The sequence below is a fragment of the Saimiri boliviensis genome, chromosome 2, assembly GCF_048565385.1.
Source record: "Saimiri boliviensis isolate mSaiBol1 chromosome 2, mSaiBol1.pri, whole genome shotgun sequence".
In the NCBI taxonomy this organism is placed as follows: Eukaryota; Metazoa; Chordata; class Mammalia; order Primates; family Cebidae; genus Saimiri; species Saimiri boliviensis.
The window spans coordinates 63,758,253-63,784,646 of record NC_133450.1 but is presented as its reverse complement, the minus strand read 5'-3'; the positions used below and the strand labels follow the sequence as shown (position 1 = coordinate 63,784,646).

Here is a 26,394-nt window from a genome sequence, read left to right as displayed (position 1 = left end):
ACCTTCCTGTGATGGTTAATATTGCGTACCAACTTGATTGGATTGAAGGATACAAATTATTGTTCCTGGGTGTGTCTGTGAGGGTGTTGCCAAAGGATATTAACATTTGAGTCAGTGAACTAGGAGAGGCAGACCCACCCTCGATCTGGGTGATGACCATCTAATCAGCTGCCAGCTCGGCTACAATAAAGCAGGCAGAAAGAATAGCATGGAAGGACTAGACTTGCTGAGCCGTCATCTTTCTCCTGTGCTGGATGCTTCCTGCCCTCAAACACCAGACTCCAAATTCTTCATCTTTTGGACTGTTGGACTTACACCAGTGACGTGCCAGGGTTCTTGGGCCTTTGGCCATGGATTGAAGGCTGCACTGTCGGCTTCCTACTGTTGAGGTTTTGGGACTTGGACTGGCTTCCTGGCTCCTCAGCTTGCAGACAGCCTATTGTGGGACTTCACCTTATGATCATGTGAGTCAATATTCCTAATACATTCCCCTTCATATATATCTACCTATCAGTTCTATCCCTCTAGAGAACCCTAATACACTTACTCACAGGGCTGTTGTGAGGACACAGTCAGATAATGCGTGTAATAGCTAGTAACATGGCTAAAACGAATCATCTGTGGAAAGAGCTACCCCACCCTGACCCACACATGTATACCCCTTGTAACTGAAAATAGGAGCTGGGAAGCCAAATACCTAAAAGCTAATTAAGGTGTCAAATGTGTGGTTTGCATCCCAAAAGAATTACATTAGTCTAGTGTAACTAGTGTATAAATACGATTCCAGAAATGCAGGGTTTCCCAAGCTAGATGCTACACTAAGGGAGGGGTATATCTAAAGCAGTCTAATTGATTTAAGTTTTTCTATCATATATTTTAATTTGAGATGGAGTTTCGCTCTATTGCCCATGTAGTGGCACAATCTCAGCTCACTGCAACCTCTGCTTTCCAGGTTCAAGTGATTCTCCTGCCTCAGCCTCTCGAGTAGCTGGGATTATAGGTGCCTGCCACCACGCCTGGCTAATGTTTGTATTTTTAGGAGAGACAGGGTTTCACCATGTTAGCCAGGCTGGTGTTCTTTTTTTTCTTTTTTTTTTTTTTGAGAGAGAAAGTCTTGTTCTGTTGCCCAGGCTGGAGTGCAGTGGTATGATCTTGGCTCACTGTAACCTCTGCCTCCCGCCTTCAAGTGAGTCTCCTGTCTTAGCCTCCCAAGTTGCTGGGACTACTGGTGTGCACCACCACGTCTGGCTAGTTTTTATATTTTTTGGAAGAGACAGGGTTTCACCATGTTGGCCAGGCTGGTCTCGAACTCCTGACCTCAAGTAATCTGCCCCCTCAGCCTCCCAAAGTGTTGGGATTACAGGCATGAGCCACCATGCCCAGCCTAAGACTTCAGATAGTATTCTAAGTGTGGTGGGAAGCTAGTGAAGGACAAAGAGTGAGGGTGGGACATAACAGGCATTATACTGTTTCTGTTTCTTTTTTTCCCCCCTCCCTCCCTCATATTACGCTGTTTAAGAAGCATTCTGAGCTGCTCTATCAGTATAATATGTAGGAACCAGAGTACAAGAAGAGTCACCCTTATGGAAATGGAAACCCTGATGGATAGCATGGATAGAGAGAGAAAAAAAAAGTTTTGTAGATTTGTTCAGTTTGAAATGCTTTTTGGACTTCCAAGTGGAGATGCCAAAGCTAGGAGTTAGTCAAAGCTAGGTGTTCAGGGTAGATATCAAGACTGAAGATAAAAATTTAGTAATTACTGACATGTAGATCTTAATTAGAGATGATATTTAAAGGAATGCAGTGGCACATAATCAAGAAGTTGTACAAGATTTAAATCCTAGGTCACTTCAATAGTCAGAGATTGGAAAGAGTAAGATCCATGAAAGGAATCTGAAAGATGCAGGGTTTCAAAGAAGGGATATTGTTAGGAACCAAGGTTTTAAATAGAAAAAAGATAAGTATCTAAAATCAAAGAATTAAAAACACTATACTCCTAACTGTGAATTCACAATAACATCATAACAAACCCAGAAGCAATAAGCTGCCAGCACTCAGATTGTGATCTCTAAATACCATTGTTAAAAGGTGGTGGAGCACAGTAGCCCATGACTATAATCCCAGCACTTTGCAAGGTTGAGGCAGGTGGATCACTTGAGGCCACGAATTCGAGACCAACCTGGCCAATATGGTGAAACCCTGTATCTACTAAAAATTAAAAAAAATTAAGTCAGGCGTGGTGGCGCACACCTGTAATCCCCGCTACTCAGGAGGTTGAGGCGAGAGAATCGCTTGAACCTGGGAGGTGGAGTTCAAGAAAAAAAGAAGGCACACTAGAGACAATTCCAAGGCAAAAATAAAAACAGGGAAGCAGCTGGAGTTTCATGGAATTAAGAGAGGCTTTTTCTTTTTAATCAATGGAGATACAGTGCTTCTTTTTCTGCTTCTAGGAATACTCCAAAAAAAAAAAAAAAAAAGAGGAGGGAAACTGATTATATAAGGGAGTGGAGAGATGAAAGCAGGAACATCTTGAGTAGGTGACAGAAGCTGGGATCCAGCCCACAAGTGAGGGGCTGGTCTTGGCTAGAGGTAGGGGACCACTCATCCATGTTAATAGGCTCAAAGCACAAGTAGAGATATAAGCAAATTGATAAATTTGCTGACAGAAAGATAACATAATTTTAATTGCTTCTCTATTCTCAGCAGAATGTAACAGAAGGCCATAAGCAAGGTTTGTAAACAAGGAGAGACGAAAGTGGTTAAAGGTTTGAAGACATAAGCTGTGAAATTAATCATCTTGGCGAGTAGTACATGATTTTTTTATAAACATCTTGGAGGGTAGTACATGGATTTACTAAGAAAACATAGTAGAAATATCAGGCAGCACTAAGGACTCATTTGAATTTTGTGATTATAACAAACTTGAAGTAAAACCTTTGCTAGGTGTGGTAGCATAAGCCTGTAGTCCCAGCTACTCAGGAGGCTGAGGCAAGAGGATCCAGGAGTTTGAGGCTGCAATGAGCTTTGATTATACTGTTACACTCCAGCCAGGGCTTCAGTGGGTGGCTCAGTCTCTTCAACAGATGGATGGATGGATGAATAGGTGGATAGATCATTTAAGAAAAAAGTAAAACCAATCGTCATGTTATATGTTATTTTTAGCCATGTCCAGCTACTCTGGTACAGGAATGAACAAGGTCAAGATCTGGTTTTAACCAGGGTTGAGATTTTTGTTATTCAAGTATGATGGAGGGAGAGAAGGGGAAACAAGTTGAAGAATGCAATGAAGTGATTATAATGATGGATTATAGAAAACAAGCAGTATAAGAAAAAGAATGCATATAAGGAAAATGCTTGGGCCCCATGGTAGGGTTTAAAGAATGGTTGGAGGCCGGGCGCGGTGGCTCAAGCCTGTAATCCCAGCACTTTGGGAGGCCGAGGCGGGTGGATCATGAGGTCAAGAGATCGAGACCATCCTGGTCAACATGGTGAAACCCCGTCTCTACTAAAAATACAAAAAATTAGCTGGGCATGGTGGCGCGTGCCTGTAATCCCAGCTACTGAGGAGGCTGAGGCAGGAGAATTGCCTGAACCCAGGAGGCGGAGGTTGCGGTGAGCCGAGATGGCGCCATTGCACTCCAGCCTGGGTAACAAGAGCGAAACTCCGTCTCAAAAAAAAAAAAAAATGGTTGGAATAAAAAACCAGACAAAACATGGTTTAAAGACAGGAGGTAGAGGCCGGGCATGGTGGCTCACACCTGTAATTCCAGCACTTTTGGGAGGCCAGGCCAGGCGGATCACAAAGTCAGGAGATCGAGACCACCATGGCCAACATGGTGAAACCCTGTCTCTACTAAAAATACAAAAATTAGCTGGGCATGCTGGCAGATGCCTATAATCTCAGCTACTTGGGAGACTGAGGCAGGAAAATTGCCTGAACCCAGGAGGCAGAGGTTCCAGTGAGCCAAGATTGTCCCACTGCACTGTAGCCTGGGCAACAGAGTGAGACTTTGTCTCAAAAAAAAAAAAAAAAAAGATAAGAGGTAATTAAAGAGTAATATGCTTGCAATTGAAATCTGATGGTGGTTACGATTACTGGTAATAGCTAAGCAAGAGTAAGTGATTTTTGAAACTAAGAAGCAGGTACTGGATTGATTAGATTGATTAATGGTACAGGAATCATTAAGAAGGATAAGAGGTTGAAGTAGAAAAAAAGTAAGTCAGATCCTAAAATCACTGATGAAAAGAGACTTGTGGATGAGTGTAAAAGGGTAAGGGATAGTTTAATCTAGGGGCATGTATTTCAAAGAAACTGGAGTTTATAGGGAAGAACAGTGGCCTAGAAGAGGCAAAGAAGAACAAAAAAATCTATCTCTCCTCTCAGGTATGTGATGTATAAAAGAAAAAGCCATTACTTAGAAGGCCTGCAAAGAAGGCAGCATCCTCAGAAGAGGGGTGGCCAGGTGTCAGTGACAACTCTAACTGAACAGCCTCACCCAAATCACAGCCTAACATTCACCATGTCAAACCTAAAGATTAGTTCACTGCCACTGCCAGAGAAACAGTATTGTCACACTCACATCTAAGGTGCCGGTTTGTTTAACTGCTTTGAAAGATAACATTACAAAATTTTCAGCCTTTACTTACCTTCCTGTTGTAACTGAGCCAAGAAAAGTGCAAGATATGTATCTGATATTAATTCTGGACCCGTCAAGAGAGAATTCAAGTTAAACCACTGAAAAAATAATTGTCAATATTTTAGTGTACATTACAGGTAATAAGGAAATAAGAATAGGTATAATCCATCTAAGCTTTGTAAGACTGTTTAAACTCTAGAAATATGTCAAGTTGAGCTCTTTTCTTTAACTGAATAATATGATCATAAAAACTACAATAGAGGCTGGGTGTGGTGGCTCATGTCTGTAATCCTAGCACTTTGGGAGGCCGAGGCAGGCGGATCACGAGGTCAAGAGATCGAGAGCATCCTGGCCAATACGGTAAAACCCCATCTCTACTAAAAATTACAAAAAAATTAGCTGGGCGTGGTGGCGTGCGCCTGTAGTCCCAGCTACTCGGAAGGCTGAGGCAGGAGAATTGTTTAAACCCGGAAGGAGGAGGCTGCAGTGGGCCGAGGTCATGCCACTGCACTCCAACGTGGCGCCTGGTGACAGAGTGAGACTCTGCCTCAAAAAAAAGGTAGAAGTAGGGTTTTTGTTTTTGAATTATCTTTTATTGATTTAATTCAATATACTCTTTTTTGGCATTTACTTTTTTTTTTTTGAGATGGAGTCTGCTCTGTCACCCAGGCTGGAGTGCAGTGGTGTGATCTCTGCTTACTGCAACCTATGCCTCCTGGGTTCGACTGATTCTCCTGCCTCAGCCTCCTGAGTAGCTGTGATTACAGGCATGTGCCATCGTGCCCTGTTAATTTCTGTATTTTAGTAGAGATGGGGTTTTACCATCTTAGTCAGGCTTGTCTGGAACTCCTGATATCATGATACACCCATCTCTGCCTCCCAAAGTGCTGAAATTACAGACATGAGCCACCGCGCCCGCCTGGGCTTTACTTTTTATTTAACAAACAAACAAACAAACAAAAACCCCAGCTTCATTGAGGTATGTGTGACATGCAATAAACTGCAGATATTCAAAGCGCATAATTTGAAATTTTTTTTTTTTTGAGACAGGATCTTTTTCTGTCACGAGTGCAGTGGTGTGATCATCACTCACTGCAGCCTCGACCTGCTGGGCTCAAACCTCAGCCTCTCTAGCAGCTGGGACTACAGGGAGGCATCACCACGCCTAGACAAATTTTTTTTTTCTTTTTTTGTGTGGAGATGGGGTCTTGTGACATTGTCCAGGCTGGTCCTGAACTCCATTAGCTCAAGCAATCATCCTGCCTTGGCTTCCAAAAGTCCTGGCATCATAGACGTGACCCACCACATCTGGCTTAGAAATATTTTGACTTTTGTATACTGTACTCCCATGAAACCATTACTACAACCAAGATAGTGAACACATTGATCACTGCCATGTTTCTTGTGCCTTTCTGTAACCCTCCCTTCTAACTCCTCCTTAGACTTCTTGTCCCCAAGCAACCACTGCTCGATCTGCTTTCCATCCCTACAGATGAATCTGCACTTTTCTAGACTTTTACATAGATGGTACCATACAGCATATAATACTTTGTTTCTGGGTTCTTCTTTCAGCATAATTACTTTGAGATTCATCCGTGTTGCTGCATGTATCAAAAGTTTATTCTTTTTTACTGTACTAGCTGCTTTTCAATAAACCTCTTTCAAAAATTCAAAATTCTAATAAAAAGGATGTTAAATGATTTTGTTTCTTAAATAGCTTGCTGAAGACATATTTCATGTTTCTAAAAAAAAACAGAAGTGATTTTATGTAGATGGTATTACCTGGCTTTTGGAATCATATGAATAATCTTGTTACACTAAAGCAAACATCATTGAATGCTTTTATTCATGCTTGACACTACTTCAGGCTTTGTGACAGCACTATGCTAAATACAAATCTGTAAATGTAATAATTAACTGACAGAACATAGTCATCACATAAAAACCCACTTAAAAGTAACCACATTTGTATTGTCTTTAATAGAGAATTTTTCAGGCCGCGCGCAGTGGCTCACACTTGTAATCCCAGCACTTTGGGAGGCCAAAGCGGGCAGATCACCTGAGGTCAGGAGTTCAAGACCAGCCTCACCTACATGGAGAAAACTCATCTCTACTAAAAATACAAAAAAAATTAGCCAGGCATTGTGACACATGCCTGTAATCTCCAGCTACTCAGGAAGCTGAGGCAGGAGAATCACCTGAACCCAGGAGGTGGAGGTTGCAGTGAGCTAAGGTTGTGCCACTGCACTCCAGCCTGGGTGACAAAAGCGAAACTCCCTCTCCAAAAATAATAATAATAATAATAATAATAATAAAATATATATCGAGAGAGAGAAGACACGTGAGGGAGGGAGACGGAATTTTTCTTATGATATAGTTAAAATGCATATGCTTGTCATAAATAAATTTACAAGAAAAACTGATACTACGTTTTAAAATCACAAATTTTCAAAAAAAATAAAAATAAAAAATAAAATAAAATGACAAATTTTCTGTCTATCAAGATCAAAACCATGCCACACACACACATTACTGGTCAGTTTCCTAATTTTAAATGCAAAATCCTTTTTTAAAAAAAAAAAATCAGGCCGGGCGCGGTGGCTCAAGCCTGTAATCCCAGCACTTTGGGAGGCCGAGGCGGGTGGATCACGAGGTCAAGAGATCGAGACCATCCTAGTCAACATGGTGAAACCCCGTCTCTACTAAAAAAAATACAAAAAATTAGCTGGGCATGGTGGCATGTGCCCGTAATCCCAGCTATTCAGGAGGCTGAGGCAGGAGAATTGCCTGAACCCGGGAGGTGGAGGTTGCGGTGAGCCGAGATCGCGCCATTGCACTCCAGCCTGGGTAACAAGAGCGAAACTCCATCTCAAAAAAAAAAAAAAAAAAAAAAAATCAAAAAAATTTTTTTTTCCTTTTTATGTTTTGTAAAACAGAATCTCACTCTGTCATCCAGGCTGGGGTATAGTGGCACAATCACAGTTCACTTCGGCCTGAAACTACTGAGCTCAAGTGATCCTCCTGCCTCAGCCTCTGAACCAGCTGGAATTTCAGATGTGAGCACCATGCCTGGTCCTTTTTTTTTTTTTTTTTTTTTTTTGTAGAGACAGGACCTCACTTTGTTGCCTAGGCTGGTCTCAAACTCCTGGCTTCAAGTGATCCCCCCAGCTCTCAAACTGTTGGGATTACAGGCATGAGCCACCATATCTGGCCCAGTTTTAAATGGGATACAGAATAAGAAAAAAAGACATGGAAGGATAAGAAGTCTTACCTGTTTTCCTAATTTTCTAACTGTAAACCAGTGTTCCTTATAATTGCATATAAATGATCTTTCATTTCTAAAAAAGAAAACACACACAGTATTAACTTGAAATACTGAATTCATATTTATTTATGTTGTCTACTGGTAAATATTATATAAAATTTGTGATAACTTAAGATTATATTTAAACTTAAATATCACTGATGTTTTGAAAAGATCACACAACCATGTGAAAGTCTCTGCAGCAGCTTAGTGATGCCGTGCCAAAAGATGGCCTCACACACCACTCAAGGGTCAGCTCTGTGCTGCCACGGACACTGGGGTGCCAGGAGGGCTAGGGGGCAGATGCTCATGGACATCACAGAGATGAACTAGGAAAGTCTGAGGGAATGAAACAGGGAACATCACAAGTATTCAAAATATATTTCTCCTTTAAGAAATTGTAACTTTAAAATTCAAATTTGGGAAAAGAAATGTATGAAATGCGAAACAAAATCTTACATAGGATCGATCCTGAGCCTCTGATACTCGGGACTGTTGAACAGGATTAGTTCTAAACCCCAAACTTTCAAGGCATTGCTTATAACCTGTTAAGAAAAATAGCAACTTTCCATAAGCTAAACCACTCCATTCCAAATTTAAGAAGTGTAGCTATGTTAGTTGTGTAAACACTTTAAGAACTGTAGCTGGCCGGGCGCGATGGCTCAAGCCTGTAATCCCAGCACTTTGGGAGGCCGAGGCGGGTGGATCACGAGGTCAAGAGATCGAGACCATCCTGGTCAACATGGTGAAACCCCGTCTCTACTAAAAAAACAAAAAAGTAGCTGGGCATGGTGGTGCGTGCCTGTAATCCCAGCTACTCAGGAGGCTGAGGCAGGAGAATTGCTTGAACCCAGGAGGCGGAGGTTGCGGTGAGCCGAGATCGCGCCATTGCACTCCAGCCTGGGTAACAAGAGCGAAACTCCGTCTCAAAAAAAAAAAAAAAGAACTGTAGCTATGTTAGTTGTGTACTTCGTATACAAATTCCTCTAGAAGGCTATAGGTTTGTTGGTTTTTGAGATGGAGTCTTGCTCTGTCACCCAGGCTGAAGTGCAGTGACACAATCTCAGCTCACTGCAACCTCCTCCCACAGATTCAAGTGATTCTCCTACCTCAGGCTCCCAAGTAGCTGGGGTTACAGGCATGTGCCACCACGCCCAGCTAATTTTTATGTTTTTAGTAAAGGCCTTTCACTATGTTGGCCAGGCTGGTTTCGATCTCCTGACTTCATGATCTGCCCGCCTCAGCCTCCCACAGTGCTGGGATTACAGGCATGAGCCACTGTGCTACACTAGCTATAGGTTTTAAGAAGTGTGTGTGTGACTTTGGTAGGCCGAGGTGGGTGGACCACCTGAGGTCAGGAGTTCAAGACCAGACTGGCCAACATGGTGAAACTCCATCTCTTCTAAAAATACAAAAATTGCTTGGGTGTGGTGGCCAGTGCCTGTAATTCCAGCTACTTGGGAGACTGAGGCAGGAGAACTGCTTGAACACGGGAGTTAGAGATTGCAGTGAGCCAAGATCGCACCACTGCACTCCAGCCTGGTGACAGAGCAAGACTCTGTCTCAAAAAAAAAAAAAAAGAAAATACAAACCTGATTATTTCAATCTGTCTGACAAAAAAAAAAAAAAAAAAAGGAAATTTCTGAAAATTCACTATCTACCCTCCAAGATAGCCAACAAAGAAGCAAGTAAGCCAGGTACCAGCAAAGACAAAAAGTGAGTGCAAGGCAGCATGAACAGGCACCAAGAGCAGCAAGGCACAAACAGGAGAGGCCAAGTGCTGGGCCTGCTCTGACCTCTGATTCTAGCCCTGCAGCAGCCATCACCTGCTAACAGTGGCACGGTAAAGCACTAGATGGACGTGTTGGTGGATGAGGAGGTGTTCAGGAGGGTAGCACAAATAAAGATAACTGCAGAGAGAGGTCGCTCAGGAGAGGTTTTTTTTTTTTTTTTTTGAGACGGAATTTTGCTCTTGTTACCCAGGCTGGAGTGCAAAGGCGCGATCTCAGCTCACCGCAACCTCCGCCTCCTGGGTTGAGGCAATTCTCCTGCCTCAGCCTCCTGAGTAGCTGGGATTACAGGCACGCGCCACCATGCCCAGCTAATTTTTTGTATTTTTAGTAGAGACGGGGTTTCACCATGTTGACCAGGATGGTCTCGATCTCTTGACCTCGTGATCCACCCACCTCGGCCTCCCAAAGTGCTGGGATTACAGGTTTGAGCAACCGCGCCCGGCCCCTCAGGAGAGGTTTTGAAAGAACTGTGGATACAACTCAACAGTGTTAGAAGAATGAAAGACCCACAGATGAAAGAATCTTCCAAGTACATATGTATAACCACCACAGAATTCAAAGAGAGCTATACATTAAAAAAAAAATCAAAAGTCACAGACCATAATAAGAAAATCCAATCTGGTAGTCTGATTTAAAAGGAAGGTTGCAAGGTATTGCATTTTCTCAAATTTACCCAACAGATGGTAAGTTTGAGCATTGTGACTTCTTAGAATTAAGGGTTTTCTTTTTTTTTCTTGTTTTTGAGATGGAGTCTCGCTCTGTCGCCAGGTTGGTGTGCAGTGGCATGATCTCGGCTCACTGCAACTTCCAATCCCTGGTTCAAGTGATCTCCTGATTCAGCCTCCCAAGTAGCTGAGATTACAGGCATGCACCACCTTGCCCAGCTAATTTTTGTATTTTTAGTAGAGATGGGGTTTCACCATGTTGGCCAGGATGGTCTCGATCTCCTGACTTTGTGATCCACCCCCCTTGGCCTCCCAAAGTGCTGTGATTACAGGTGTGAGCCACCGCACCTGGCCAGAATTAAGGTTACTATTAACATCCAGATGCAAATTAAATAATCTTTCTCAAAAAAGAATTTTTAAATGCCCCATTCTAACATGAAGATTCTACAATCCCTTCATGTTTATCTATATAAAAATCCAGTATTCTAGTTGGCCAGGCATGGTGGCTCATGCCTGTAATCCCAGCACTTTGGGAGGCTGAGGCAAGAAGATCACTTGAGGTCATGAGTTCGAGACCAGCCTGGCCAACATGGTGAAACCCGTCTCTACTAACAATACAAAAAGTAGCCAGGCATGGTGGTGGGTGCCTATAATCTGAGCTACATGGGAGGCTGAGGCAAAAGAATTGCTTGAACCCAGGAGGCAGAGGCTGCAGTGAGCCGATACTGCGCCACTGCACTCGACTACGTGACAGAGCGAGATTTCATCTCAGAAAAAAAAAAAAGAAAAATTATCTAGTACTTTAGAGTATAATCTTATACTCTGTAGACATGATCTATTAGAACTTCCGAAGGTCACATTGTTGCAGTGACTACTGAAAGGCCAGTGCCTGCGACGTAAGCAACACATGGTACATGCTCGTGACTACTTACCTGAATAGAGAAGAAACCACTGTCATCCATATTTCCAGAAGGCTGCTGTTAATTTTGACAGGTAGTTGAAGCAAGGGTCAGGGTGGGGAAAGAAGGATACGAACTGTCATCAGCATGCATATTTAAAATAACATCTCATGCATTCCCATTTCCAAAGTTAAAGGCACAGTCAGAATTCACCAGTCAGATCCCTATAGGAAGAATGGCCCATTCTTTTCTAAATAGTATCCACGTTTTTAAAAGAAATGTGGGCCAGGCATGGTGGCTCACACCTGTAATCTCAGCACTTTGGGAGGCCAAGGTGGGTAGATCATGAGGTCAGGAGTTCGAGACCAGCCTGGCCAACATGGTGAAACCTGTCTCTACTAAAGATACAAAAAAATTAGCCAGGCGTGGTGGCGTACGCCTATAATCCCAGCTACTGGGGAGGCTGAGGCAGGAGAATCACTTGAACCCAGGAGATGGAGGTGGCAGTGTGCCAAGATAGTGCCATTTTACTCCAGCCTGGGTGACAGGGTGAGACTCTGTCTCAAAAAAAAAAAAAGTGACTTAGTGAGTTTAAAATCAGTACCTGTAAAAATGTGCGATAATCTTCACTAGTTACTCCTCCTTCTGCCATTCTCATCCTTTCTTCCTCATCCAGCTGATGTGCAATTGAGGATAATTCCACAGGGCTAAAATATTCTCCTTGCAATAAATTATTCAGGCAATGTTGAGCACAAAGTGAGCCTTCTTGCTAATAATTCCAAAAGAAAAAAGTAAAATGTGACGTATTAAACAGAATTGTGTAGTATCTTCCCCTAAATAATTTAATCATTAACTTTTGTTTTGTTTCTTTTGGGACAGAGTCTTGCTCTGTTGCCCAGGCTGGTGCGCAGTGGCGCAATTTTAGCTCACCACAACCTCCACCTCCCAAGTTGAAGCAATTTTCCTGCCTTAGCCTCCCGAGCAGCTGGGACTACAGGTGCCCACCACCACGCCTGACTAATTTTTGTATTTTTAATAGAGACAGGGTTTCACTATGTTGGCCAGGCTGGTCTACAACTCCTGACCTCGTGATCTGCCCGCCACAGCCTCCCAAAGAGCTGGGATTATAGGCATGAGCCCCTGTGCCTGGGCAACTTTTTTTTTTAACATAGTTGAACTGGGGCTGGGTGCGGTGGCTCACACCTGTAACCCCGGCACTTTGGGAGGCCAAGGCCTCTCTTGTCACCCAGGCTAGAGTGCAGTGCCGCGTAACTCATGGCAACCTCCGCCTCCTGGGTTCAAGTGATTCTCCTGCCTCAGCCTCCAGAGCAGCTGGGACTACAGGCAAGGGCCACCACGCCCCACTAATTTTTGTATTTTTAGTAGAGATGGGATTTCACCATGTTGGCCAAAATATTTTCAATCTCCTGACTTTGTGATCCACCCACTGTGACCTCCCAAAGTCCTGGGATTACAGGCATGAGCCACCATGCCCGGCCAACATTTATTCTTTTAACATGATAATCTTAGCCAAGCATGGTGGCTCACATCTGTAAACCCAACACTTTGGGAGGCCGAGGCAGGTCGATTGCCTGAGGCCAGGAGTTTGAGACCATACTGACCAACATGGCAAAACCCCGTCTCTTCTACTAAAAATACAAAAATTAACCAGGTGTAGTGGTGTGCACCTGTAGTCCTAGCTAATCGGGACACCGAGGCATAAGAATCGCTTGAGTCTGGGAAGTGGAGCCTGCAGTGGGCCATGTGCCACTGCCACTCCAGCCTGGGTGAGAGAGCAAGACTTTGTCTTAAAAAAGAACCAAAAACAGGCCGGGCGCAGTGGCTCAAGCCTGTAATCCCAGCACTTTGGGAGGCTGAGGTGGGTGGATCACGAGGTCGAGAGATCGAGACCATCCTGGTCACCATGGTGAAACCCCGTCTCTACTAAAAATACAAAAAATTAGCTGGGCATGGTGGCACGTGCCTGTAATCCCAGCTACTCAGGAGGCTGAGGCAGGAGAATTGCTTGAACCCAGGAGGCGGAGGTTGCGGTGAGCCGAGATGGCGCCATTGCACTCCAGCCTGGGTAACAAGAGCGAAATTCCGTCTCAAAAAAAAAAAAAAAAAGAACCAAAAACAAAAACAAAAAAAAACCTCCACTCAATCTAAACGCTTGTTGATAGAATTTAAATCTTAAGAATTAATACATATAGGTGGTGGGGAGGAAGGCAGAAAATCACACTGCCACGTGTGTACCTATGCAACAATCTTGCATGTTCTTCACAGGTACCCCAAAACCTAAAATGCAATAAAATAAATTAAAAAAAAAAAAGAATTCATACAGGTGAGAAAAATTCTGTTCCATGTTAAAACTTGCAGTTACAGGACTGAAGTTCTCTTCATGGAACTCTACAGATAATGTACACACAGTGTAGTGCAATGAGCAGAACTGTCCCAAACAACCCTGGAGCTCACTCCTGGACCAGCCAGCAGGAGGGACTGCACCCAAGCTCAGCTCCCATGACAGGCTTCCTCCTTGTGGGAAGTAGGTACAACTTCCCAAGTGTTCAAGCCCTTCAGGAACTGGGCAGCTGGCTTTCTCACACAACTGGCACTCTGCCTCCAAGTCCAGGCTGCCAGGCACTGAGCAGCCTGCATGTGACCCTCCTTCCTACAACAGTGTAGCTTTCCCATGCTATCTGATAAGAAGAGAGACTCATAGGATGGATCTGTCCCTGTAAACACCACGTTTGCCCCTCCCTGAATTGATGGCAGATGAGAGAACATTTCCTTTTCCTTCTAACCTTGGCCCTCCAAGTGCTCTCTTTCCCCAACAGGATCTATTCCTTAACCCAACCTATCTGATATCATGCAATTTGTCCCAAGCTATGTTACACGGTAGACTCTAAAGAGAACCACCTTGCAAGATGGATATTTTTCCTGATGAATCAATGTTCTAGGAACAAAATTCAGCCAGTGGAAAAAACGCAGGTTATACGTATATAATGGAATAGGAAGACTGCATTGCTACAGGAAATATCAAGTTCTGGCATTGAGACAGCCTATGTCTGAGATAAGTTTACCTTCATCTTTTGGTAAGGAATAAGTATACCTTGGAGCTAGAGAGAACACTATCCCTCAAGTCTTCTCATGAGAATAGACTTTTTGTTTCCACTTCTTTCTCCATCTTCTATACGTCTACTATCAGAGTGCAACTCTTACTGATGCAAACTGAAGGGATATACAGATGTTCTATTTACATTCTATTGAAGAACAGCCTGGCTGCGGTGGCTCATGCCTGTAATCCCAGCATTTTGGGAGGCCATGGAAGGAGGATTACTTGAGCCTAGAAGTTTGGGACCAGCCTAGGCAACATGGTGAAACCCCATCTCTACAAAAAATAAAAAAATTAGCTGGGTGCAGTGGTGCATGCCTATAATCCCAGCTACTTGGGAGGCTGAGGCAGGAGAATAACTTGAACCTGGGAGGTGAAGGTTGCAGTAAGCTGAGATGGCACCATTGCACTCCAGCCTGGGCAACAAGAGCAAAACTCCATCTCAAAAAAAAAAACAAAATTAGCTGAGCACGGTGGTGCATGCTTATAGTCCAGCTTCTTGGGAGGCTGAGATAGGAGGATAACTTGAGCCACAAAAAGGCTGAGGCTATGGTGAGCTGAGACTCTACCACTGCATTCCAGCCTAGGTGACAGGGTAAGACCCTGTCTCCAGAAAAAAAAAAAAAAAGAAGAAGGAAAGTAAAAGAAAAGAAAAATAGGCAAGACAAATAAGCACTTCACAAGACAGACAAATGGCTACAAAGAACACAAAAAAGGCACTCAACTTCATTAGTCATCAGGGAAATGTAAATTAAAACCACAATGTGTTATTTTTTTTTGAGACGGAGTTTCGCTCTTGTTACCCAGGCTGGAGTGCAATGGCGCCATCTCGGCTCACCGCAACCTCCGCCTCCTGGGCTCAGGCAATTCTCCTGCCTCAGCCTCCTAAGTAGCTGGGATTACAGGCACGCGCCACCACACCCAGCTAGTTTTTTGTATTTTTAGTAGAGACGGGGTTTCACCACGTTGACCAGGATGGTCTCGATCTCTCGACCTCGTGATCCACCCGCCTCGGCCTCCCAAAGTGCTGGGATTACAGGCTTGAGCCACCGCGCCCGGCCACAATGTGTTATTACTTTTAGAGAGTTTGTGTAGACAAACTCTAAAATGGCTAAAATGTTGGAGAAGATTAGAGATTTAGAAACTGTTGTATACTACTGGTGAGACGGTAAATTGGTATGACCAATAATAACTAATAATTATTTAATGCATCTACTAAAGTTTAACACATACATCTATGATCTGGCAATTCCATTACTACAAACATAATGTAAACAACAGAAATGCAAACATACGTTCATCAAAACGTATGTATAAGAATATTCACAAAAGCACCATTTCTGTGCTACAAAATAGCATTACTATTTGTAGTAAAACAAAATAGCATTACAGACAGCGTTACTACTTGTAATGGCCCCCAAAACTGGAAATGACCCAAAGGGATAACTGGGATCACAGCAGAATAGAAATTCTGTTTACTCACAAAGCAATACTACATTACAATGAGAATGAATTAACTACAACTACCTGGAACAGTATGGATAAATCTCTCAAACAATGGCAAGCTAAAAAGGACATAGTCAAAAGGGTATATACACTGCACAATTCCAGTCACAAAAGCTCAAAGTAAGGCCTGGCATGGTGGCTCATGCCTGTAATTCCAGCACTTTGGGAGGCCGAGGCATGTGGATCAACTGAGGTCAGCAGTTTGAGACCACCAGCCTGGCCAACATGGGAGGTTGAGGCAGGAGACCTGGGAGGTGGAGGTTGCAGTGAGCTGAGATTGTGCCACTGCACTCCAGCCTGGGTGACAGAGTGAGACTCCCTCTCATTTATGATGTCAGAATTCATGACAGTGGTTATTTTCGGTGGGAGTGTGGTGGAAGAAGAGTTAGTACCTAGAAAAGGGAGGTTATAGGATGTAGGTAAATCTTCTGTTCCTTGCTGTTTACACATGTTCACTTTGTGAGAATTCACTGAGCTGTACTCTTAATGATTTCTGTGCTCCTCTATACCCAATTTTTCTTTCTTTTTTTTTTTTTCCTGATAGGGAGTCTTACTCTGTCGCCCACGCTGGAGTACAGTGGCATGATCTCAGCTCATTACAACCTCTGCCTCCCAGGTTCAAGCAATTCTCCTGCCTCAGCCCCCTGAGTAGCTGGGACTACAGGCGCGTGCCACCATCCCTATTTTTGTGTATTTTTAGTAGAGATGGGGTTTCACTGTGTTAGCCAAGATGGTCTTGATCTCCTGACCTCGTGATCCTCCCACCTCGGCCTCCCAAAGTGTTGAGATTACAGGCGTCGGCCACCGAACTCAGCCTCTATACCTATTTTTTAAAAAAATTCAAACAGTAAGACAAAAGCCTCTGCTAACACAAATTTTCTGTCCTGCTATCAGTTTGAAGTTTGCAAACTTGGTTCACCACAGTTTTTTACAAGTAGTAAAAGGCAGAGCTGAGACTCAAACCCAGGCAGAGGTTTCAAAATCTGTGCTATTAGCACTTCAAGTCACTCACACAGAATTTGGCTTCTCCTAAAGCTCAAATGTCCTAAAGTTGGCTAAAAGCCAGCAATCACAAAAGGGCATAATGAATGCCACAGCGTCAAAGCTCAGTATCTTTTCAATCTTTTCGATAATTTTATGTATAACCCCAGCAAGTTTAGTCAGTATTCTCAGTTTGCATTACATTAAAAGCACCAGTACAACTGGCACAGCAAGTGAAGTGACTTAAAAACATGACAGAAAGCAGGCACCAGAACGAAAACAAAGGACAAAAATCCAGTAGTTAGTGGTCATAAAGTTAACATAAAGGTTGAAGTTAGAGGTCCGCAAACTCTAGCCCATGAGCCAAATTCAACTTGCCCCAGTAGCTAAGGACGCACTTTACATTTTTGGATCATTGGGAACAATGTGTACATACACAAATAAAAATGTGTGACAGAGACTAGAGCTGGCCTGCAAAGCCTTAAGATAGTTATAGAAAAGTTGTTTACTTTAGATAAACAGCACCGTATACATATCAGAAAATCAAAGACATTTCTTTATCCATTCAAAAATACATACTTTTTTCTTTTTTTATGTTGTTTTGTTTTTTTTTGTTGTTGTTTTTTTTCTTTGTTTTATATATACCTTTTTTTTTTCTTTTGAGACAGGATCTTGCTCTGTCCCTCAGGCTGCAGTGGCGTGGTGAAAATCTTGGCTCACTACAGCTTTGACCCCCATGACTCATGCATCCTCCCACCTCAGCCTCCCAAGTATGTGGGACCACAAACATGTGCTAACATGCCTGGCTAATTTTGTTCATTCTTTGTAGAGACAGGTCTCACCACACCCCACCCCATTCAAAAATTTATTGAGTACTTACTCTGTGCCAGGCCCTATCTCAAGCACTGCAGATACATCAGTGAGAAACTGTTTTTACATTCTAACTTAATAAAGGGTACTCAAAGTGATCACTTAGAAAGCGGAAACCAAGGTTCCAGAGCAAGTGGTTGCAAGGCCCTTTGTAGGCAGATATTCCTACCTGCACAGCTTCTTTAGGGCCAGAGTTGGTTTTCTGGCTCTCCAAACCCAGGACCTAGCAAGGGTTAAAGGTATATTGCAGAGAGGAAGGCAGTGAACTGAAAAATGGCATAGTAAGCCCAAACATTCCCAGAATAGACTATATAGGAGATTAACAATGGGCCCTATGGTTAGAGGTGCATACTCTTGAGTATGCCCAAAAAACTAAATTGTTGCCGGGCACGGTGGCTCACTCCTGTAATCCCAGCACTTTGGGAGGCCAAGGCAGGTGGATTACTTGTGATCAGGAGTTCAAGACTAGTCTGGCAAACATGGTGAATCCCTGTCTTTACTAAAAATACAAAAAAATAGCCAGGCATGGTGGTGGGCACCTGTAATCCCAGCTACTCGGGAGGCTGAGACAGGAGAATCGCTTAAACCAGGGAGGCAGAGGTTGCAGTGAGCTGAGACTGTGTCATTGTACTCCAGCCTGGGCAACAAGAGCAAAACTCTGTCTCAACAACAACAACAAAATACAAAAATTAGCCGGGCATGGTGGCGGGTACCTATAATCCCAGCTACTTAGGAGGCTGAGGCAGAAGAATCACTTGAACCCGGGAGGTAGAGGTTGCAGTGAGCCAAGATCACACCACTGCACTCCAGCCTGAACAGGAGAGAGAGACTCCATCTCAAAAAAAAAAACAAAAAACAAGAGGGACTTCTTTCAGGTAAGTAGATTTTCACTAGGCTAGCACTCAGCTTTTTTCATCCCATGGTTCATTAGAAATGTGTCCCAACTAGGTAACAATCAATATAGTTCAAAACCTTGTCTAATTCTCAGGAAGTAGTGTGGAACCTATTTAAGGCCTTCCACGTTGAGTTGTGGTCCCACATCAAAGCCCTTGAAAGTTAATAACAAAAATATGGCCGGGTACGGTAGCTCATGCCTGTAATCCCAGCACTTTGGGAGGCCAAGGCAGGTGGATCACCTGAGGTCAGGGGTTCAAGACCAGCCTGGCCAACATGGACCCTGTCTCTACTAAAAATACAAAAATTAGTTGGGTGTGGTGGCGAGCACCTGTAATCTCAGCTACTCTGGAGGCTGACGCAGGAGAATCCCTTGAACCGGGGAGGAGGAGGCTGCAGTGAGCCATGATCATGCCACTGCATTCCAGCCTGGGTGACAAAAGCAAAACTTGGTCTCAAAAAAAAAAAAAAAATTTTTTTTTTAAAGTAATGAAAATACATGTGTATTTTTCACCCACTCTACTGAGCCAAGTAACTAAATCTCTATTGTGTATGATTTATAAGTCATGTCAATCAAGTCAAAAGATTAATGACAACTATATGACTGAGTCTTTCCTCCCCCACTCTCAATCGGTCTATTTTAAAAGTTTCCGAGATGTTTTCTACAATCTGAAGTATTGTACTTAACAATTTGTTCCAGGCACAGTGGTTGGCTAATGCCTGTAATCACAGCACTTCGAGAGGCTGAGGTGGGAGAATCACCCGAGTCCAGGAGTTTGAGACAAGCATGGGCGACACAGCGAGACCCTCATCTCCACACACACACATAAAATTAGCTGGCCATGGTGATATGCACCCGAAGTCCCAGCTACTCTGGAGGCTGAGGCAGGAGGATCGCTTGTACCTAGGAGGTCAAGGCTGCAGTGAGCCATGATCTCTCCACTGCACACCTGCCTGGGTGGCAGTATGAAACCCCATCGCTAAAATAAAATTTTTAAAAATAGATTCATACTACAGATTTACTGTGTTTGCTTTATTTGTTGTGTGTGTGTGAATTTTAAATGTCTGGGATAATTAATGATGATAATTACTGATCATTTACAAGTATTTAATCAAACAAAAACCCTTTGCTCCTCCTATTAAATAACAGCCTTACCAGCAACTCCAAACACGAAACTATTATGAAAAAAGGTATCATATGCCAAAGTTGTTCTGGGGAAGGCTTCACTCACACACAAATGGCTGAAATAATAGTATGTGAGTAAAGACAAGTTTCTCCACTTATCACAAACAGTATCTTCAAGTGCATGGTCACTGAAGAGTTAAAGTGACAGCAGGCTAGGCAGACCACAACAAAATCATTCCAATCCACTCCCAATACCCAAAAACAAAGCTGGCCGGCTGCTCCGGAAAGATGGGAGTATCCAAAGAAACCAAACCCAAACATCCTGTAATAAAAACTCTTGTGACGACTTCCCGGTTAAGGGACACGCCGGGTTTCCTACTTCACTTCCTAAGTGTCAGGCCCCAGTGTGGGCGAGCCAAGGTCCCCTCCCTCGGGAGGCTTGCGGACCTAGTGCAGGGGAAAGACACGAACAAGATCCCAAAGATCTAAGTGTAGAGAAGACTTTACACTCCAATATAGAACTGAGCAGTCCGGAGAAGAAAAAGTTAATTCTGCTCGGAATGGGGGAGGAGGGGTCGAGGGAGATGTCCTAGAGGTGACTCTAGCTAGACCCTAGGGAGAGGGAAGGCTTGCGGAGGTCAAAGAATCCTTCGAAAAGCGATGGAAAGTGACGGAGAAAGGCAGAAGCGAACCGACTGGGCGCCGCCCCACTCCCGTGTCCCGAGACGCCCCGGCCCCGCCCATACACCCTCCCGGCTTCCCGGGCGGGGGCCTCCGAGGCGGCGGGGAAGTGGGGGATTCGGTGATGCTCCCCTTCCAGAGCCGAGGAGGCGGGAGGCTGCGGCGTCGCCCCTCGCCCGGCAAGATCCGGATGGGGGCGACTCGGATCCCACCCAGACCCCTGGGAGGCTGTGATGCCGCGCTCCACGCCCGCCACCGCGCGGCAGACAGCTCCCCACCGAATGCGGACACTCACTTTCTCGTGGAAGATGGACTCCATGTTTATTTGTCTGGAGCCAACTGCCCCCGCGCGGAACCACCCCCTCCAGCTCCGCCCCCTGCTCCCTCTCCTCCGCCCACCCCGCCCCTCCCTGGCCCTCCTCTGTCTCCCCGCCTACGTGCAGTACGTAGACCAATCAACCGTGAGGATGCTAGTCACGTGGAGCAAAGAGGCGCAAACGCCGGCGACACGTGACTTTGGTAGCTCGTCCTCCTATCTTCTGTTAGCTGGCCTTCTGGAGGATGCTACAACGCCACCTGCTGTCTGGAGGATCTCTTCCGCTTCCCATCCATTTCTATGTATTAGGTTTCTGGCCGGAGGTTTGGACCACTCACCTGGGTTCTATGTTCTTTTTGTTTTCCACTTTAGTTGAACTTTCTACTGTGTTCGAATAACTATTTATTATCTTTCTCTTCTCCTCCAATGAAAGTTTGTTAAGCAAAAGGCATCATTACATTCTCCCAAAACCTAGCACTTGTATAAAAATCATAGCTAGGCCAAGGGTGGTGGCTCACACCTGTAATCCCAGCACTTTGGGAGGCCGAGGCAGGCGGATCACCTGAAGTTGGGAGTTCGAGACTAGCCTGACCAACATGCAATAACCCCCCTCTCTACTAAAAATACAAAATTAGCTAGGCATGGTGGCACATGCCTGTAATCCCAGCTACTCCGTTGGCTGAGGCAGGAGAATTGCTTGTACCCAGGAGACGAAGGTTGGGGTGAGCTGAGAGTGCACCATTGCACTCCAGCCTGGGCAATAAGTGAAACTCCGTCACACACACAAAAAAGAAAACAAAAAAGATAGCTAATATTCATATAGGGCTTTATATGAGCTAGGCACTTTTCTAAATGCTTTACGTATATTATCAAATTTAATACAGCAAACTCTGATGTCGGTGTTGATGTTATTCACACACATGAGGAAACCAAGGCACAGAGAGATTAAGAACAGTACAATGTCCATGGTCAGGTAGTAAGTTACCTTGCCAGGATTCAAATTCAAGTGGCTTGTTACCAGCGTAGGTGTTCTGGCCCTTTAGAGGGAAATTAGAAGTGCAGTGAATTGTGTGGGAAACCGGGAGGTAGCAGCGGTTTGATGAAGCTTAAATTGAAGGATAGGTGCAGATTTTGCACCTGGAAACCAGATTAGGGTGCACTTTTTTTTTTTTCTGAGACGGAGTTTTCTCTGTCTCACCAAAAAAAAAAAAAAAGAAAGAAAGAAAGAAAGAAAGCCAGGCGCGGTGGTTCAAGCCTGTAATCCCAGCACTTTGGGAGGCCGAGGCGGGTGGATCACGAGGTCAAGAGATCGAGACCATCCTGGTCAACATGGTGAAACCCCGTTTCTACTAAAAATACAAAAAATTAGCCGGGCGTGGTGGCATGTGCCTGTAATCCCAGCTACTCAGGAGGCTGAGGCAGGAGAATTGCCTGAACCCAGGAGGCGGAGGTTGCGGTGAGCCGAGATCGCGCCATTGCACTCCAGCCTGGGTAACAAGAGCGAAACTCCGTCTCAGAAAAAAAAAAAGATGGTAGGGTAGGGCGGAGGGATATTCACAGAGCAAGAACAGTTAAGATGGCGGGGTGGGGTGCGGTGTATTCACATTATCATAATAACAGTGAAAATGGCAGTTTAGGAAGGGAAGCTTAATGTACCGGGGAAGCTCCGCTCGGCGATCAGGGATAATGGCGATCTCAGTCGGGGTTGGGGGCGCGGTGCGGGGCGATCAGCGGGCAGGCATGACTTCAGACTTTCTGGGTCCAGGCTTGCACATGGAGCCCTGACAGTAGTCAGTGTTGGCTACTGTCAAGAAATCAAGCAATATAAGGACTTAAAAGAGCCCACTACATTTTGTTGTGACTTTGGGGACTGCAGGGTCAGAGGAGCAGAGTGGCAGTGAGAGGTAAGGGAATGGAGACTGCCAGAGAGGACCAGATGAGGAAGGAGAGGCGTTGCTAACGTTTGTTGAGCATCTCAGTACAGTTCATAGCCTTGTACTGGGGAAAGTCCATATTCTTAAGGAATTGTGTGGCCTAACCAGGGAAATAAATCACAGTCTCATAAAGTGAAAAAAATTGCAAACCACCATTTCTGTTTCTTTCTTTCTTTCTTTTTTTTAAATGTAGTTAATGTCAGCCGGGCGCGGTGGCTCACGCCTGTAATCCCAGCACTTTGGAAGGCCGAGGCGGGTGGATCATGAGGTCAGGATATCGAGACCATTCTGGCCATGGTGAAACCCCGTGTCTACTAAAATACAAAAAATTAGCTGGGCGTGGTGGCGCGCGCCTGTAGTCCCAGCTACTCAGGAGACTGAGGCTGGAGAATCGCTTGAATCCGGGAGATGGGTTGCAGTGAGCCGAGACAGAGCGGGACTCCATCTTTTTATTTTTTCTTTTTTTAAAAAAATTATTTTCTCTAAGCACTGTGGTTTGTAGCAAGACTCCATCTTAAAAAAAAAGAGTGAACAACGCTAATCCTTGCTTTTATGGGTTTTAAAGTCTATATGGAATAAAGAGGGAGAAAAAAGTCTACAATGTGATAAATCTTGACACACACATACATATAACAGATGGCATGTGTACTACACCTGTGAAACTACCACCTCAATCAAGAAGAAAAATACACCCGTTTCCTCTTTTTTTTTTTTTTTTTTGAGCCAGTTTCACTCTTGTTGCCCAGGCTGGAGTACAAAGGCATAATCTCAGCTCACTGCAACCTCTGCCTCCCGGGTTGGAGTGATTCTCCCGTCTTAGCCTCCCAAGTAGCTGGAATTACAGTCCTGGGCCACTAGGCCGCGGCTAATTTTGTATTTTTAGTAGTTTCACCATGTTGTTCAGGCTGGTCTTGAACTCCTGACCTCAAGTGATCCATCTGCTTTACTGCTTGAGCCTCTCAAAGTGCTGGGATTACAGGTATGAGCCACTGCACCTGGCCCTTTTTTTTTTTTTTTTGAGACATAGTCTTGCTCTGTCACCCAGGCTGGAGAGCAGTGGCATGATCTCACCTCACTGCAACCTGTGCATCTGCAACCTCTACCTCCCGGGTTCAGGGAATTCTCCTGCCCAGTAACTGGAACTACAGGTGCAGGGCACCATGCCCTGCTAAATTTTTTTTTTTTTGAGATGGAGTTTCGCTCTTGTTACCCAGGCTGGAGTGCAATGGTGCGATCTCAGCTCACCGCAACCTCTGCCTCCTGGGTTCAGGCAATTCTCCTGCCTCAGCCTCCTGAGTAGCTGGGATTACAGGCACATGCCACCATGCCCAGCTAATTTTTTTGTATTTTTAGTAGAGACGGGGTTTCACCATGTTGACCAGGATGGTCTCGATCTCTTGACCTCGTGATCCACCCACCTCGGCCTCCCAAAGTGCTGGGGTTACAGGCTAGAGCCACCGCGCCTGGCCTCCTGCTAAATTTTTTAGTAGAGACAGGGTTTCACCATGTTGGCCAGGCTGGTCTCAAACTCCTGACTCAAATGATCTCACTGCCTCAGCCTCTTAAAGTGCTGGGATTACAGGCATGAGCCAGCCACCTTCTGGACCCTGATCTCTGAGGCAACCACTGAACTGCTTGGTTACTGCAGAGTGCTATTTATAACATTTTATATTTACATAAATGGAATCCTATAGCATGTATCCTTTATCTGGCTTCTTTCATTCAGCACTGTTTGAAATCCATCCATATTTTGTATCAATAGATCATTCCTTTTCATTGCTGGGTGGTAGTCCACAATATGGATTCAATACAATTTACCCATTCATTTGGGTAACCTCCTTTTTGGCTGTTACGAATCAAACTGCTATGAACATTCATGTGTCTTTGTGCAGACATATGCTTCCATTTCTCCTGGGTAAATAACTCAGACTGGGATGGCTGTGTCAAGTGTTAGGTGTATGTTTAACCTGAAACTGCTAAACTTATTTCCAAGGTGTTAAAATCACTGGTGGCTACATCTTATATTCCTGCCAGCAGGGTGTGCCTTCTAGCTGCTCTATATCCTTGCTAACAATTAGTAGTCAGTCTTTTACATTTTAACCATTTCATTTTTTTAAATTTAATTTTTTTTTTTTTTTTTTTTTGAGACGGAGTTTCGCTCTTGTTACCCAGGCTGGAGTGCAATGGCGCGGTATCGGCTCACTGCAACCTCCGCTTCCTGGGTTCAGGCAATTCTGCCTCAGCCTCCTGAGTAGCTGGGATTACAGGCATGTGCCACCATGCCCAGCTAATTTTTTGTATTTTTAGTAGAGACGGGGTTTCACCATGTCGACCAGGATGGTCTCGATCTCTCGACCTCGTGATCCACCCGCCTCGGCCTCCCAAAGTGCTGGGATTACAGGCTTGAGCCACCGTGCCCGGCTAAATTTAATTTTAACACAGAATTTTGCTTTGTCACCCAGGCTGGAGTGCCGCAGCATGATCTCTACTCACTGCAACCTCTGCCTCCTGGGTTCAAGCAATTCTCCTGCCTCAGCCTCCCAGGTAGCTGAGATTACAGTCATGCACCACCACGCTCAGCTAATTTCGTATTTTTAGTAGAGACAGGGTTATCATGTTGGCCAGGCTGGTCTTCAACTCCGGACCTTGTGATCCACCCACATTGGCCTCCCAAATTGTTGGGATTACAGGCATGAGCCACCCAGCCTAGCCTAATTTTAACCATTTTAATAGGTGTATAGTGCTATCTCATTATGCTGTTAATTTGCATTTCTCTAGTGACTAATAATGCTGAGTATCTTTTCATGTGCTTACCTGCCATCCTCTTACCTCTTTTGGCAGTGTTTGTTAAAATCTTTTGCCGATTTTAAAAGTTCAGTTGTTTATTATTAAGCTATAAGGATTCTTTACATATTCTAGATATGTTTTTTGAAGAGCAAATGTTTTAAATTTTGATAAAGTACAACTTAACTGATTTTTTAAATTAGTTAATGTTTTGTGTGTTATATTTTAAAAATCCTTGCTTCCTATGTGTATCCCAGATTTTACAAAAGGAAAAAGCTTTGCCAAACCTAAGGTCACTAAAATTTTTAGTTATGTGATTTTTATCAAAATCTTAGCATCATCCTTTTAAAGTCCCACCGAAGCACAAGATTTGAAATTTTTTTTCCCTGAAAAATATCTGATAAAAAATTGGCTCTATGATTTAATAGCACTGTGGTCCAAAATGAGAAACAGCAAATTAAATGCTAATTATTAAAACCAATGTTTACAATAGGTATACAATTAGTTAATACAATAATTACCTAATCATTATTTTGTAAGCTAAGTATGCTTGTTACTAGAAAGACTCTGCTGCAAAAGAAATGGCACTTGAAGATATGTCATCTCAGCAAGGCAGTTTACTTCTATAGACAGGTGCAATGATGGCTGCCACAGCCTTGGATAAGGCGGGAAGGGTACTTATGCCTGGTGCAGGGGAGGGTCGCCCCTGTTGGTGTGTCGTCCCCTATTGGCTAGGGTTAGACAACACAAGCTAGACTAATCCAGACTGGCTATTTTAAAAAGAGCAGGAGTCCAAGCTGGAGTGGCAGGGTGGGTGTTTCAGCGAGCAGGGAAGTGACTGGGATGAATCAGGATGGTGGGGAGGAGGAGCAGATGTGAACTACTGATT

At 44.2% G+C, this 26,394-nt stretch overlaps 1 protein-coding gene and 1 long non-coding RNA gene across 3 annotated transcripts in view; one reads left to right on the top strand and one right to left on the bottom strand.

The window, feature by feature from the left end:
• Window positions 1-20,103, top strand: part of LOC120363892 (uncharacterized) — a 59,771-nt gene extending 39,668 nt beyond the window's left edge. The window contains exon 3 of the long non-coding RNA XR_012516235.1: window positions 19,365-20,103. This is a non-coding gene — a long non-coding RNA (uncharacterized LOC120363892). The remainder of the gene's footprint in view (window positions 1-19,364) is intronic.
• The window catches only part of ATXN3 (ataxin 3), a 46,667-nt gene extending 25,827 nt beyond the window's left edge, over window positions 1-20,840 (bottom strand). For both annotated transcript variants that reach the window (XM_039468626.2, XM_074393464.1), the window contains exons 1-6: window positions 20,767-20,840; window positions 11,903-12,067; window positions 11,332-11,376; window positions 8,401-8,486; window positions 7,909-7,975; window positions 4,648-4,735 (exon numbers count right to left, since the gene is read on the bottom strand). In XM_039468626.2, coding sequence (XP_039324560.1) covers window positions 4,648-4,735; window positions 7,909-7,975; window positions 8,401-8,486; window positions 11,332-11,376; window positions 11,903-12,067; window positions 20,767-20,790 — 475 coding nt within the window. In that variant the 5' untranslated portion in view covers window positions 20,791-20,840. The remainder of the gene's footprint in view (window positions 1-4,647; window positions 4,736-7,908; window positions 7,976-8,400; window positions 8,487-11,331; window positions 11,377-11,902; window positions 12,068-20,766) is intronic.
• Between the last annotated feature and the right edge of the window lie 5,554 nt (window positions 20,841-26,394).